This window comes from Eumetopias jubatus, unplaced genomic scaffold (genome assembly GCF_037043125.1).
Source record: "Eumetopias jubatus isolate StellerSeaLion01/CBP00866 unplaced genomic scaffold, mEumJub1_p1.0 scaffold_10, whole genome shotgun sequence".
Taxonomy (NCBI): Eukaryota; Metazoa; Chordata; class Mammalia; order Carnivora; family Otariidae; genus Eumetopias; species Eumetopias jubatus.
In genome coordinates, this window is record NW_028274816.1 from 45,658,627 (window position 1) to 45,673,485 (window position 14,859).

At 50.0% G+C, this 14,859-nt stretch overlaps 2 protein-coding genes across 4 annotated transcripts in view; one reads left to right on the plus strand and one right to left on the minus strand.

Moving 5' to 3' along the window:
- ANKRD27 (ankyrin repeat domain 27) overlaps positions 1-13,029 on the minus strand; it is a 47,760-nt gene extending 34,731 nt beyond the window's left edge. For all 3 annotated transcript variants that reach the window (XM_028123511.1, XM_028123510.1, XM_028123512.1), the window contains exons 1-2: positions 12,918-13,029; positions 4,674-4,803 (exon numbers count right to left, since the gene is read on the minus strand). In XM_028123511.1, coding sequence (XP_027979312.1) covers positions 4,674-4,775 — 102 coding nt within the window. In that variant the 5' untranslated portion in view covers positions 4,776-4,803; positions 12,918-13,029. The remainder of the gene's footprint in view (positions 1-4,673; positions 4,804-12,917) is intronic.
- Positions 13,030-14,108: 1,079 nt separating this feature from the next.
- On the plus strand, positions 14,109-14,816 carry RGS9BP (regulator of G protein signaling 9 binding protein). Its single transcript, XM_028123501.1, has one exon. The coding sequence runs from the start codon at positions 14,109-14,111 to the stop codon at positions 14,814-14,816; it is 708 nt and encodes a 235-aa protein (XP_027979302.1).
- The last annotated feature ends 43 nt before the right edge of the window (positions 14,817-14,859 follow it).

Sequence of the window (14,859 nt, forward strand, 5' to 3'; positions counted from 1 at the left end):
ACAGGAAGAAGAGCCTGGGGCCCCGAGGGCTGGCCACAGGCATGGGAACGCCATGAAGCAGGCGTTTAACGCCCTAACTCAGGGAGGCCCAGAGAAGATCCCACGCCTGCTCTATAGATGAAGGAGTCATACAGTCCCATGTGAGAGACCAGGAACTTCTGAGGTGCTTTGGAGAACCTCACTCCAGCTGTGATTACATTCTTTTTACCTGTTCACATACACTTTGTCTGCCTCCCTAACTTAAATAAAAGTACGATGGGCTCCAGCTGCATTGTATCCCTGTTACCGACCTCACTGTTTGACATCCAGTAGGTGTCCAATCAATGTTTGTTGAATGAACAGGAGTCCTCCAATAGCAAGGACCCCCCCCCACCACCACCACCAATTTTCAAGCAGACAATGCTGCCCAGAGCATTTCACTGCAAGCAAAAGCAAAAGCCAGGAGCTGGGCTCTCTGAGTGACAGGGAAGGTGAGGAAGCCAGCCCCTGGGGGCTGGGGACGTGGAGCAGCTAGGAAGCTGCCCACAGGAGGCGGAGTCAAGTGCAAGTGCCTTCGGGGCTCTCCCAAGTCGGTGCTTCAGACTTCTGGAGATGTCATGGGCATTACAGCCTATGTGGAGGACACAAAGTTTAGAGTCTCCGGGTAGGCCATAAGTGGGGGACCTGCTTATTTTAAAGCTTAACAATACAACTTTTTATTCTAGTCTCTTTATAAAGAATTTTTAAATAACAGTAATTAAAGAAAAGACAGTAGAATAAAAGCAAGAATCAGCATTCATGACACTGCTCCAAAGTACCCTCCTGACTCCTCCCCAGGGAACGTTAGGGTGACTTCTGTCCTGACACCCATTCTGAGCAACCAACGGTCAGCTTCTGGAATTCCCCAAAGGCATGCTGCATTCCCCCACTCATCTGTACGATCCTGGAAACCCGGCACGGTGCCTGGTACCTAGTGGATGCTCAACAAATGTTTTTCGGCTGGATCTATGCCAAAGGAATCCTAAGAACTAGAATATGGACCTCAGTGCCCTTAGCTGGCCTGTCTAGGTATTTTACTTGAAAGTCAGTTCTTTGAAACTCGGAAGACATGCTGACAGGTTCCCAGGCTAGCCCTCAAAAGAAATGCTCACAGGTTCCCGGGCTAGCCCTCAAAAGCTTACATACCGCATAATTAAAAGATCACAATAGGGGCGTCTGGGTGGGGCAGTCGGTTGAGCATGACTCTTGTTGACTCTGGATTTCGGCTGGGGTCATGATCACAGGGTCATGGGATCAAGCCCTGGGTTGGTCTCCACGCTCAGCAGGGAGACTGCTTAAGATTCTCTCTCCCTCTCCCTCTGCCCCTCCACACCGTGCACTCTCTCTCAAATAAAATAATCTTAAAAAAAAAAGAGAGATCACAATAAGAGGAACAAATTTAATCTCCCTATGTAATTTGTTTCTCCTATAGGCAAATGCACCCACCCCTAATCCACCTGGGAATCCTGCCACCTCATGGACAAGAGCCCCAGGGAGGCAGCAGGCCTGGCCAGCCCACTCTGAAGAAACCACAGTGTATAATTAACTGGATGCTAATTAAATAGAACAGGAGTGACTATTAGAAGCGGTGTGGGGGTGTCACAGGCCTCTGTGGTTGGAATCTGGGGAACATGGGGAGGAGCTTCCCCCATCCAGTCAGAGAGCAGGCGACGGCAGGAGGTGCCTGCCTGGATGCATGGGCATTCCAATCAAAGGAAGGTTTTGGAAGGAAGTCACACTTGAGGAGGGATGGGGCAGGTGGAGGGAGCAGTCAAGCTGCACCCCTCAGCTGCCACACACACACTGTCACATGAGGATGGGGTGGCCAGTGAGCTGGGCTTTAGGAAGAGGTGTGAGGGGCAGCTAACCCTGGCGGGGAGGGACACGCATGTTTAAAAGTGATGATTTCACAGGTTTTTAGAGCCCAATAAATGACTCTGGTCCCCAGGGCAGATTCAACAACAGCCAAACTTGGCCCGATGGCCAGGCCCCAAGGAAAGAAATTCAGCATTCACCTGCTGAGGCAACAGGGATCCCTTCGTGGTGGCAGAAACAATGAGTACTCTTCCAGACGTGACTGGAATATTCTTTCTCATTCCACCAACAGACATAGATGGAGCACTACTATGGATTAGACCAGGATGAACCAGAGCCCCCATCACACAGCCAAGAGGGGCAGAAACTAGCCACCAACAACTGACTGGGCTGAGCCAGATAGCCACGTCCTTTGCACGGTGACTTCTGCTGAGAAGCTGGCCTCATTCCCCTCAGAGGGGAATCTCCCCTCTGCTGAAGGGCACAAAGTCAGTGTTGCCAAGTGTGGGCCCCAGGCAGCTCACCATGGACCCCACAGATCCCAGGAGGGGCGAGAGAAAGGACCTAGGATACCACTGGGAACTCAGGATGACACAATTTAAGAAGAATCTCCCCGTTCCTTGGTGTGGCCAAAAGGAAGGTGACCAAGATACCAAAGTTCTTATTCAAAATTTCCCTTTTGCAGAAGGCAGCTTGAGTGGGATTCTACTACTTGCAGCTGGAAAAGCATCTACCTGGTGACAGGAACTGTGCTAAATGCTGGCAACACAGTGGTGAGCAAGACAGGTCCCACAGAGTATTCACAGTGTGGCTTTTTTTTTTTTAGACACAGAGAGAGAGAGAGAGAAAGAGAGTGTGCACGCGCGAGCTGGGGGAAGGGGCAGAGGGAGAGAAAGCATCTAAGGCAGGCTCCACCCCCAGGATGGAGCCTGACTCGGAGCTCAATATCACGACCCTGAGATCATGACCGGAGCTGAAAATCAAGAGTTGGATGCTTACCTGACTGAGCCACCCAGGTGCTCCCACAGCGTGGAATTCTTTTTTTTTTTTTTTTCACTTTTTATGAAACACGGTCCATATTTTTTTATTATAAAGTATAGCTGACATACAATAATATCTTAGTTTCAGGTGTATCACAGTATTATTGACTATATTCTCTATGCTGTACTTTTCATCTCTGTGACTTGCTTATTTCATACACAGCGTGGAATTCTTAAAGAGCAAGAGAAAATTACACATAGTCTGCTCTTATCCAGACAGCAATTTTTAAAAACGTTATAGAACAAAGATGGGGGGGAATATTTCTCAAATTCAGTCAGGGCCCCCCCAAGTTAACATGATGGCTTTGTATCCTATACTTCTTATCTGGGACACGTACCACAACTGTAATTAGTAGATATTTGCTCAGAGCATGACCATCTCTCCCAATAGCATTTAAGCTCTATAAAGGTAAAGAAGGTGATGTTTATTGCCATTTTTTGCTGAACCCTCAGCATCAAACATGGTACCTTGCCCAGAGGGGCATTTAATAATTACTGTGAAATGAACAGATGATAAGGTCTCTGGTGAACTTTACATGATTTTTTTTTAAGATTTTTTTATTTATTTGACAGAGAGAGACACAGCGAGAGAGGGAACACAAGCAGGGGGAGTGGGAGAGGGAGAAGCAGGCCTCCTGCCAAGCAGGGAGCCCTACGCAGGGCTCAATCCCAGGACCCTGGGATCATGACCCGAGCCGAAGGCAGATGCTCAACAACTGAGCCACCCAGGCGCCCGAACTTTATATGATTTTTATTTTCTTCTTGGAAACAGCTATATTCTCCAATTGTTTTATGTATACATATGTATACGTGTATATATATATGGACACACACACAAAATGAACTTTATAACCTCTAAAAACCAAAGTAAAGTAATTCTGGGAAAAACATATGAACCACAAAACCAACCCTAAAAACTGGAAGGAACTTGGAAAAAGCAGGCTTGTGGTGGCCGCAGGACAGAGAGCATAAAGGGAAAGTCAGCTCCTGGTTCCCAGACAAGGCAGCTGACAGCCCAAAGTGAACCTGAGCTATGTACGCTGACTTCTCCTCTAGTTCAAAATCCTTGGCCACGAGGCAGCACAGCCTGAGAAGAGGACAACACACAAAAAAGAAGCCCAAAGACAAACCAGAAAAGCCACAGTACAAAGGCAGCAAGCACTCTGGGTGGCGCAGGGCCGTGTGCATCAGAGGGGCAGGGCGTGTGCATAGATGGGCAGGGCCGTGTGCATCAGATGGCCGCCAACGCCTCCAGTGGAGAGCCCGCCTCCCTGCAGGCAACAGACAGACTATGGTTTCTTTCATGTGCTCCCCTCGTCCTGCCATCTGGATGCCTTGATTATTCCCCCGGTTCTTCCCCTTGAGGAGATGCCTTTCAAAGCAACATACAAACGTGTTCACATGTTCCCTTATCCTATGCGAGTAAGCACACACCTTACAGACAAGGACCCATGATGCCCTGAGGGAAATACGCTTTCTGCCCCAGAAGCTCTCAAGATCAACATGGAAAGAGAGAAACAAGATGAATACCGTGAGATCAGTGTCAACAGGGGCTGTCAACAGAGAAAGGATTACACCTGAGGCTGGTGCAAAGCCCGGAGGCTTCCTGGAGGAGGCAGCACGTGGTGGTCTCTCTCTGCCTGTGCTCGTACTGAGCATGGTCTGGCGCTTGTTACACTCAGCAGGTTTGTAACTGACTCCCTCTAAACGTAACCAAAGTCTACAGTATTTCTGGCCTTATCAACATGGCTTGGTCCACACCTGATGGAAAAGGACAACCCTCAGGATCAGTGCACTTACAATGCCATGGGTTTGGGCCACCTTGTTGCATAAGTCAGGACGCCACTTTTGAAGAGCCAAATAGAAAGGATTTTTCAGGAGATCTTCATCATACAGAGCCATATGGACTTCAGATGGGGCAGAGAGTCTCCTGGGACAAGAAAAGAAAAAGCAGTAAATGACCACTTTGATTTATACAACAAATAAAAGTCCTGATCTGGCAATTTCTAAAAAGCATCTCTGACATGTATTACTCTACTCTACAGGAAATATCAAAGATAACCCACCAATTCCAAGATGACTTTTTTACTGGTTCATTGCAAAAATTATGTTCAGAAATCTTGTTCAGGGGCGCGTGGGAGGCTCAGTCAGTTAAGCATCTGCCTTCGGCTCAGGTCATGATCCCAGGTCATGATCCCCACATGGGGCTCCCTACTCTGGCGGGGAGCCTGCTTCTCCCTCTCCACCTGCTCTTGCCCTGGTGCATGCATGAGCGCGCACTCTCTCTCTCTCTCAAATAAATCTGAAAAAATCTCGTCAAACTCCAAGTCATTGCAAAAAGTTAAAATGGCTATTTTATGCATATATTTTAGTGAAATATTTTAAGCATATAGAGAAATAGAGAGGGATAATGCAAACCTGTCACCCAGAACCACCCAATCTTCACATTTTACCATGTTTGCCTCAGACTTTCTTCTAAGAAATAAAGTATATCGGAATAGACTGGAGGGGTGCCTGTGTGGCTCAGTCGGTTAAGGATCCAACAGTTAGTTTCAGCTCAGGTCGTGATCTCAGGGTCATGGGATCAAGCCCCACATAGGGCTCTGCGATCAGTGCAGAGTCTGCTGGAGATTGTCTCCCTCCCCCTCTGCTCCTCCCCTGCTCATGCTCTCTCTAAAATAAATAAAATCTTAAAAAAAAAAATAGACTGGAATCCCCCTGTGCCCCTCTCTGATCCCCTAAATAACTCTCTGATCCTCCAAATTAAGGATTAGGACTTCAACATATGAATGGGAGGGGCACAAAAATTCAGTCCATAGCCTAAGCCAATTGTCCCATTATCCTTTTTTGAACAGCCTATCCCTTTTGCACTGGCCGATAATGCTACCTTTGCTACATTCTAAGTTCCCATATATGTGTGGCCTCTTTCTGAGCTCTATTTCAACAGTCCAGACCAGTGCCATCCAACAGATATATGAGAAATGTAATTACACATACATTATGTATAATCATATATGTAATTTAAAATTTTCTAGTAGCCACATGAAAAAGCAAACAGGTGAAATTAATTTTAATAATATATTTATTCTAATCTATCCAAAATAGTATATTTTTAACATGTGATCAGTGTTTTAAAATATTTGACATATTTTACACTCTTTTTTACTCCTACTAAATCTTCAAAATTTGGTGTGTATTTTACATTCACTTTTCAATTCATACTAGCCACATTCAAGGGCTTAAAAGCCACATATGGCCAGTGGCTATTATACTGGACAGAGCAGGGCTAGACCACATTAGTTTACATGACTACAGCTTCATAATAAGCCTTGATATCTCATAGAGAAAGGCCTCCCTCCTTGTTCTCCAAAATTGTCTGGTTATTCCTATTTTTTGCAATATCCCATAAGTTAAAATCAGTTCCTCAATTCCATGAAAAATTTGGGATTTTTAGTAGAAATTCACTAAATTTTTGGATTGGAGAGTCAACATCTTGATAATAATGAATCTCATCATCCAGGGACATGGTATGTCTTTCCATGTATGTCTTCTTTGATGTCCTCCAATTAAATTGATTATAAACAACTTTTATTAAACATTATTTGTATAGGGCGCCTGGGTGGCTCAGTCGTTAAGAGTCTGCCTTCGGCTCAGGTCATGATCCCAGAGTCCTGGGATCAAGTCCCACATCAGGCTCCCTGCTCAGCGGAAAGCCTGCTTCTCCCTCTCCCACTCCCCCTGCTTGTGTTCCCTCTCTCGCTGTGTCTCTCTCTGTCAAATAAATGAATAAAATCTTAAAAAATAAAAAAATAAACATTATTTGTATATTCTGTATAGATTTTCTCCTGTTGTGAATGGGGCTTCCATTGCCCCTGGTCTGCTCCATTTACCATACATGAGTGTAGTTTCACTGAGCTATCAGAGAGGAATATGAAAAATGGGCACAGAAAAAGAATCTGAGCCTCCATCTCAAGTGGTGCAATGGAGAATATAAACACCTGTCTTGCAGGACTCCCATTTACATGCTGCCTTCAGTATTTTTGCCATACCGCATACTAATAGACCACCACTTACTGCTGGCCTACATGGTGTCTTTGTGAGAATTAGAAAAAGGCACCCAGTAGGTACAACAGTCCTGTGCCAGGGCACATGGCTTGGTAAGTAGCTCACAGGCTATTTATCAGCCCCAGTTTGCCAACATCTCACTCTCCTGGGCAGAGTACCTATGCAATAATCTGCGTAATTGTACACAAAGGCTCCACTGTTAGTATTTGACATATTCCTTTAAACACCTACTCTCTTTTCAAATTTATTTTTATTTATTTATTTTTTAAAGATTTTATTTATTTATTTGACAGAGAGAGACACAGTGAGAGAGGGAACACAAGCAGGGAGAGTGGGAGAGGGAGAAGCAGGCTTCCCGCGGAGCAGAGAGCCCGATGCGGGGCTCGATCCCAGGACCCTGGGATCACGACCCGAGCCGAAGGCAGACGCTTAACGACTGAGCCACCCAGGCATCCCCAAATTTATTTTTAAAAGAACCCTTATTACAACTTTAAATATAAAAACAGTATACTCCAGGGTGCCTGGATGGCTCAGTTGGTTGAGCATCTGACTCTTGATTTGGGCTCAGGTCATGATCTCGATGCTGTGTGCTATAAAACCCTGTGTCAGGCTCCCTGCTCAGTGGGGAGTCTGCTTCTCCCTCTCCCCCTCCCCCTGCTCGTGCTCTCTTTTACTCTCTCTCTCTCTCAAATAAAAATCTTTTTTTAAAATTGCAAAAACAATGGACATTATGTAAAACCTTGCTAGATACTACTGACTGCCAAACATTCTGAGCTTGAGCCTGAGACCTCTTCTTAAAAAAGAGAAAATTAGATGGGGCACCTTGGTAGTACAGTCAGTTAAGCGTCTGTCTCTTGGTTTCGGCTCAGGATGTGATCTCAGGGTCGTGAGACTGAGCCCCACATCGTGCTCCACGCTTAGTGCAGAGTCTGCTTGAGTTTCTTTCTCCCTCTCCCCCTGCTCCTTCCCCCAACACCTGTGGACTCTCTCTACCTCAAATAAATAAATAATGAAAATTTTTAAAAGAGAAAATTAGCAACTATTAAAGAGCATCAAGTAAACTTACCCTTGATACAATCATATAAATGAAATATGAATAAAAACTGAATTACTTTCTTACTATGTAACAATATTCCAACATGCTTTCTTGGGAAAATGCCAGGACAACACATATAAGTAAGTACATTATGAATTCTGTTATGGCTAATGATAAAAACAGCCCCTATTTGAGAGCATCTTTGGTTCAGGTACTGTGATAACTTCTATTCATCCTCATCCCACTTTAATGTTCATGATAACTATAGGCAACCAATTACAAACAATGCTCACAATACTATTGATGTCATTAGCCCCATATTTTGCAGATGAAGAAACTGAGGCTCAGTTGGCCAATGTGAGGTTATACAGATGTCAGAATTTATTCTAACATCCGCCTCTTTAGCCACTACACCCACTGTGTAAAATAAATATGCCTGGGTTAAGGGTTATATCACAACCCACAGATGCACAGATTCCATACTTCATTTCCCCCAAAGGAAAAGTCACCATGACAGTCACATGGGCCCTACACTGAATTTCCTCAGTCTGGTCCAGCCAGAACTGTCTCTGCTGCAGGCCCTCCTGGGGACTGCCTCAAGGAGGCCCCTGAGCTCCCTGCAAATCCTGTTCGGGGAGGAGCCTAGCCTGAAAAAGTTTACATATAATCTCTTCCTGGACCCCAGAGACAGCGCTACAACAATTCAGGTATTTGACTTGTTGAATTCAATTACTGCAGCCCAAATAATCCTTCTATGAGGCCCTAACCAGAACAACTGGATAATGTGATTTTGCTGGGACCGAGTCACAAGAAAACAAAATTGTTTCTGGTTTCTGACACAATTGGTTCTACATGAGAGAGTACAAAAGTAAAGACACCTTGGACAGAAACCGCATGAGAGACAGGATGCCATATGGTCAGAATGAAGCTGGGAAGGGACCCTCCTTCTGCTCCTCAGACAAGATGCCAGCAGAGCTCCAACCCCTCTACACCCAAGACAGAGGTGACAAGGACAGGCTCTGATGCAGGAAGTAACAACCTAGCTGGGAGGCAAGGAATGTGCATCCACAGAGTAAAACCAACCCAGAGCAGTGCTGGGACAGGTAAGGACCAGAGAAGGGAGCAAGCAGGGAAGGGGGCTGGGGTGGGGAACGGAGGAAGCAGGAACAGGTTCCTGTGGGCACAGAAAACCCAAGAGTAAAAATTTTTTTTTAATTGATGAGAAGATGAGTCCAAGGAAATAACAGGAATCCAAACAGTGCTGGTCAGAGAGGGACAGCAGGGTGAGGGGAGGCCCCTGAATGCCACATCAAAACATTCAGTTCAAAGGCATGAAACACACAAGACTCGGAGCAAGAGCTGCTAGTGAATGGGACAGAGCTTGCTGGGTTTCAGCCCCAAGTCATCTTGTTTTCTCTTGGACATATTCCTCTTGGTTGCCAATGACTGAACCCTCTGTCCAGGAGTAGGGATTCAAAGAGCGCTGTCCAGTGCTTTTCTCAACCTTTTTGTCCCGGTGCTTAAAAACATGTAAGAATCTAATACAATCAGGTGCTTAATTCCAGAATGGAATTCTTAAATAGGGGGTAAATACTTAACACAGATTAACACCCTCACAAGTTTTACTTGCAAGAATTCATTTTATATTTTAAAATAACATGAAAAGTAAACTGTTCCTTATAAAACTGGAAAGAGGAGTAAATCCTCTTATAAAACTCCTTTTAAAAAAAATTCCACCCCTGCCTAAGCTCAAATGGTTGGATGATTTATAGCAAATCCAGGGAAATTAGTCAGAGATACCAAATACCCCTGAACACGAGTTATCTGAGGTTAACTCCATGAACAGGAGAGCCAGGCAAGGTCTCAAACTAGTACCGGACATTTCATGGGGGTGGTGTGCACACTTGTGGTTTTGTGGTCTACAACCGTCCCATGAGGCTGGGCAGTCAGGTGTCCCCATCTGGTGACAGTGTACAGCTTGGCTCAGCAGAATCCAGCATAGGAACGCCTGTGACTCCCAGAGATAAACTCCCAGCTGAAATCTCACTGCTATGGCTGTTCTCTCTTTGGTGAGGGCGCTCACCAAAGACCCACACCAGGCATATTTTCCAAAGGATGAGCATTATTCTCCAACTAGTTTAATTTTCGATGCAGAAGGGAAAGGCAAAAAAGGAAAACTTTCTAATTCATCTATGTTTAATAGCAAATGGAAGCAACGGGATGATGTAATATATGATATTGCAGTCACTTATGTCCTCCTGGCCTGTACCATTTATGGATCCTATCCATATTTTTCTCAAAGCTCTACTTCAAAGTGTCCAGTCTATGCCTGGCCACGTGGCTCCCTGTAGGTACGCTGTAACTGTTCGTCCACTGGAACAAGATGATAGTGGGGTGTTAGAGGAAGCTCAAGCTCCCAGGAGGGGTCATCTCTCAGAGAAGCTGGAAATCCACTGCCCATATCCAGGGGAGGGTGAGGGGCTGACCCCAGGCAGCCACGCAGGCACCGGCAGAAAGCCAGAAACAAACTATATACCCAGAGCTGGCTATGACAGCTGGAATGTGGAGAGTCACACAGGGAGGGAAGGCCTCGGAGCTGGAAGACGGGTGTAACCACTAAGGGAGCAGGAGAGTTTGGAGGAGCACCACCACCCCTGGATTTGGGTCTGAATCCTTTCTAGATCTATCCTCACATGGTCACATTCCTCTGCTCCTCTAGGAGAGGACTGAGTTACCGAACACCAACCTAATCCTGGTAATTCATAAACAAAGGGAGAGACCCACAGAAACACTAACAGTGCAGATGTGTGAATAACAAAGACCCAGGAATTGCACTCATGAGCCCAACACAGTCCAAGAGCCACAAGGAGATACAATCAAGCCCTTGACCCCCAGGCCCTATGCAGACAGTACTGTTTGCTCTCCCAGTGAAGCTGCCAGGCAGGATGATTTCTGGTGGCAAGCCAGAGTCAGAAGAGCTCACCTAAGGGATCTGCTCAACTTCAGAGCCTCAACTGCTTTCCGGCCACTGAGGCTAGACACAGTATCTGTCCCTGCTCCCATCCTGCCCTTCTCCTTCAGAGGCCTCTGCCCTCCTGATCTTACTCAGACTGGTCCACAGGAAAGATGGCAAAGCAACCTTTCCAACACTGAGGTCTACTACGGGGCAGGAGTCCCCCTTATCCTCAGTTTTGCTTTCCAGTTTCACTTCTCTGTGGTCAACTGGGGTCTGGAAACAGAATATCCGCCTTCTGACATGTCGTCAGGAAGTCAATAGCAGCTAACATCACACTCAGTGCCTATATCGTTCCCCTCACTTCATCTCATCACCGAGGCATTTAATCACCTGACATCATCACAAGAAGGACGAATACAGCACAAGATATTTTGAGAGAGAGAGAAAGAGAGAGAGACCACATTTACATAACTTTCATCACAGTATATTGTTAATAATTATTCTATTTTGTTAGTTATTTTTGTTAATTTCTTACTGTGCCTACTTTATATATTGAACTTATCATAGGTATGTAGGTATAGGGAAAAAAAAAAAACGGAGTATAGGGTTTGGTACTATCCGAGGTTTCCAGCATCCACCGGGGGTCTTGGAACACATCCCCCATGGACTAAAGGGGGGGGCTACTACATTCTTCCAGGACTTCCCCTCCACTCCCTAATAAATGAACTCTCAATTTCTCTCCCTGGCATTAAGGGCCTCTCATTCTGGCCTGCCACCCATCTCTGTAGCTTCGTATCCTTCTGCTGTCCCTAAAGCTCCCCAAAGGGATGGGTTCTCCCTCCTTCTATCTCTTTTGTCTTGAAAACTACTCTTTCCCTGTCAAGGCCCCCATTTGGTCAGTGGGTGGCTAAGACCCTCCACCATGGAGAATGGCCAAGGCCAGGAGCATCCAGGTCCTGGCCACAAATGGTCCCAAATCTATAGATTAAAGGACAGAGCACAGAGGGAGAGGGAGCCCTGGGGCCCAGCGCTCTGGATCTTCTGAACCGCCTCAATACCATGCTGGGGAAGGTGGACTCAAAACGCTAATATCCCACTAAGATCCCCTGCTCTTCTCTGGGGCTGGGGTGAGTTAATCAAAATAAGGGTCTCTCCCCATGAAACCCATAAACCTGGAAAACCCCAGCTCGCATGCAAACTAGTAGACCCTCCAGTCTCAGGAGCCCCTCCTTCCCTGAATGTCCTAAATCCTCAGTGAAGACGCGTCGTTTGCTCCGTGGCCCAGCACCGGCTGCTAGTGCCCAAGTCCCCAACATCTCCAGGGGCCATGCCCAGCTCGCGCGCCTTGGGCAGTCTATGTTCAACGAAAAGAACTGAACAGATCTAGAGTCCGGAACATCTCTTGGTGCCTAAGTTTTCCTGGAGTAATTTTTACCCAGCAGAACGAAGAGCCCCAGCCCCTGAAGAGGCTGGCAGGCAGGGATTCCCTCCTCCCTCCCCTGCGCCTTCACCACCCCCAGGGACCACAAGGCCCCAGGATCCGGACCCCCACCCACATCCTCCCCCTTCCAGCGGCCCCGCCAGGGGGTCCGCAAACCACGGAGGTCACTCAACTCTTGAACGACTGCCCCGCCCACTGCCCCCAAGTCCGAGCTCCCAGGAGCCCGCACCCGCTGACCCGTCCTGTAGTCGCAGGGGTCAGAGGGCGCATTCTTCGCCACCCCGCACTCCAGGGGCAGAGAGAGCCCGGCTGCCGACGGGACCCGCAGAGCGCGGGCGGGGCGGTCCAGCCAGCGAGGAGCTAGGGTCTCGGGGTGCCGCCCAGGGGCAGCCAGCCCTGCCTGGGGGCGCCGCGGGGCGCTGGCCGCGAAGAGGAAAGAGCCCCTCCCCCTTCCAGCTCCGGGGCCCCGCCCGGCCTCTAGGCCCCGAGGCGCAGCCGTCCTGAGGGAAGGGAGGCACGGGGTGACACAGGAGCGAGGACACTTACTTAAAAGGCTACATAGTTTCACTCCCTGTCCTTTTCGGAGCCACGGCGACGCCTCCCGAGCCCGGGACTCTCACCTCGGTGCCCACCACCCCAGCACAGCGGTTCTGCTCCACCGCCCACCTCTTTACTCCGCCGTTGGGCGGAGCCGCACCTGGTCAGCCCAATGAGCGGCCGTCCTTATCCAGAGTGACGTGCGCGCAGAGCAATCATTGAGTCCTCCCAGCCGGGGTGGGGCTCAGGCAGCGCACAGCGCTTCCTACTCAGGCCCGACCAGCCCTGAGTCGCCGACTGCGCGTGCCTGAAACGGGAGGGGGCGGGGCCGAAGCTGATCTGACACTAGAGGTGGGGTCCAAGCTTGGTCCCTGGAAAGCGGGCTGGATCCGGATGGGGAGACCCGGGAGCTGTCCTGCCCTGCGGATCGCCCTTTACTGCTAGGTTTGGAGGACGGAGGTGCCCAGTCCTATGAGGCACACCGCTCCGTCGCTGGCAGGGTCTGGGAGTTAGGGTCCCTGGATTCTGATTCCCTCACTTGCATGGACGCCGCGTGACCTAGGCCCCCCTTTTTTTACCTGGGCCTCAGTTTCCCCATCTTTACGATACCGGAGGATTGGAACTGCCAAGCGCTAGTATTCCAGCACTGTAATGGGGAGAGGAGCAGTGGGAGATAGGGGACCTACACGTGATCTCCCCGCGCGGGGCCCCGCCCATCCCTGGTCTAAGGGATGGAAGTGCCCTCCGAGGACCGGCGGGGGTGGGCGGATCCTAAGAAACCCGACCCAGCAGCCCTTGGCAGCGGCTAAGGCGGAGCGCGCGGCTCCGCGGCCGGCTGGCCCTGGCGACGGCACCTGAGGAGGATGGGGACCACAACCCAGGCTTCGCAGAGAGCCACCTTGGAGGCGAGGGCGGTGCAGCGACTCGGCGTGTGACTCCGAGCGAATCGAGGGAGGATGGACGAGGGGATGAGAGATAGCTAACGGGGCTCCTTCTCTGCGTCCGGTCCGCAGAGGTGCACGTCGCAGGTCTCCAGAGAATCCGTCGACAACAGCGGAAGCACCGAGCTAGTCTTGGGCCATGAGGAGCGCGCGGGTCGCACGGCCCCGGGCCGCCGTCGGGGCTGACAGCGTCCTGCTGCGCTGAGGGTGTGGACCGCAGAAGGGCGCGGGCTGCCCGGCCGCGCCGGAGCGCACAGCCATGGCGAGGGAGGAGTGCAAGGCACTGCTGGACGCTCTCAACAAGGCGATCGCATGCTACCACCACCTGGTGCTGACCGTCGGCGGCTCGGCGGACTCGCAGAACCTGCGCGAGGAGCTGCAGAAGACGCGCCAGAAGGCGCAGGAGCTGGCGGTGGCCACCCGCGCCCAGCTGACGGCCGCGCTGCGCGACCGGGGCCTGGGCGCCGAGGAGCGCGCCGAGTTCGAGCGCCTCTGGGTGGCCTTCTCCGGCTGCCTGGACCTGCTGGAAGCCGACATGCGGCGCGCACTGGCCCTGAGCACCGCGTTTCCGCTGCACGCGCCGCGGCGGCCGCTGGTGCGCACCGGTGTGGCGGGCGGCGCGGCGGGCGTAGCGGCGCGCGCCCTGAGCGCCCGCAGCTTGCGACACGAGGCGGAGGGCGACTTCGACGTGGACGACCTGCGCGAGCAGGAGTGCGAGATCCTTCAGGTGAGCGAGATGATCCACGACATGGAGATGAAGGTCAACGTGCCCCGCTGGACCGTGCAGGCCCGGCAAACGGCGGGCGCCGAGCTCCTGTCCAGCGCCGGCGCCTGCTCGGTGGGCGCCGTGTCCGTCCAGGAGCGCACGGGGCCCTGCGACCCGAGCAAGGCCCTGGCCGCCACCGTTTTCAGCGCCGTGCTGCTGGCGGCTGTGGCCCTGGCGGTCTGCGTGGCGAAGCTGAGCTGACCGGCACACGACTTTTCCTGCCACGACCGCTCCCTCCCCGGAG

Bases quoted from the DNA above. Each gene is read 5' to 3' on its own strand.
- RGS9BP (XM_028123501.1), top strand. From the start codon at position 14,109: ATGGCGAGGGAGGAGTGCAAGGCACTGCTGGACGCTCTCAACAAGGCG.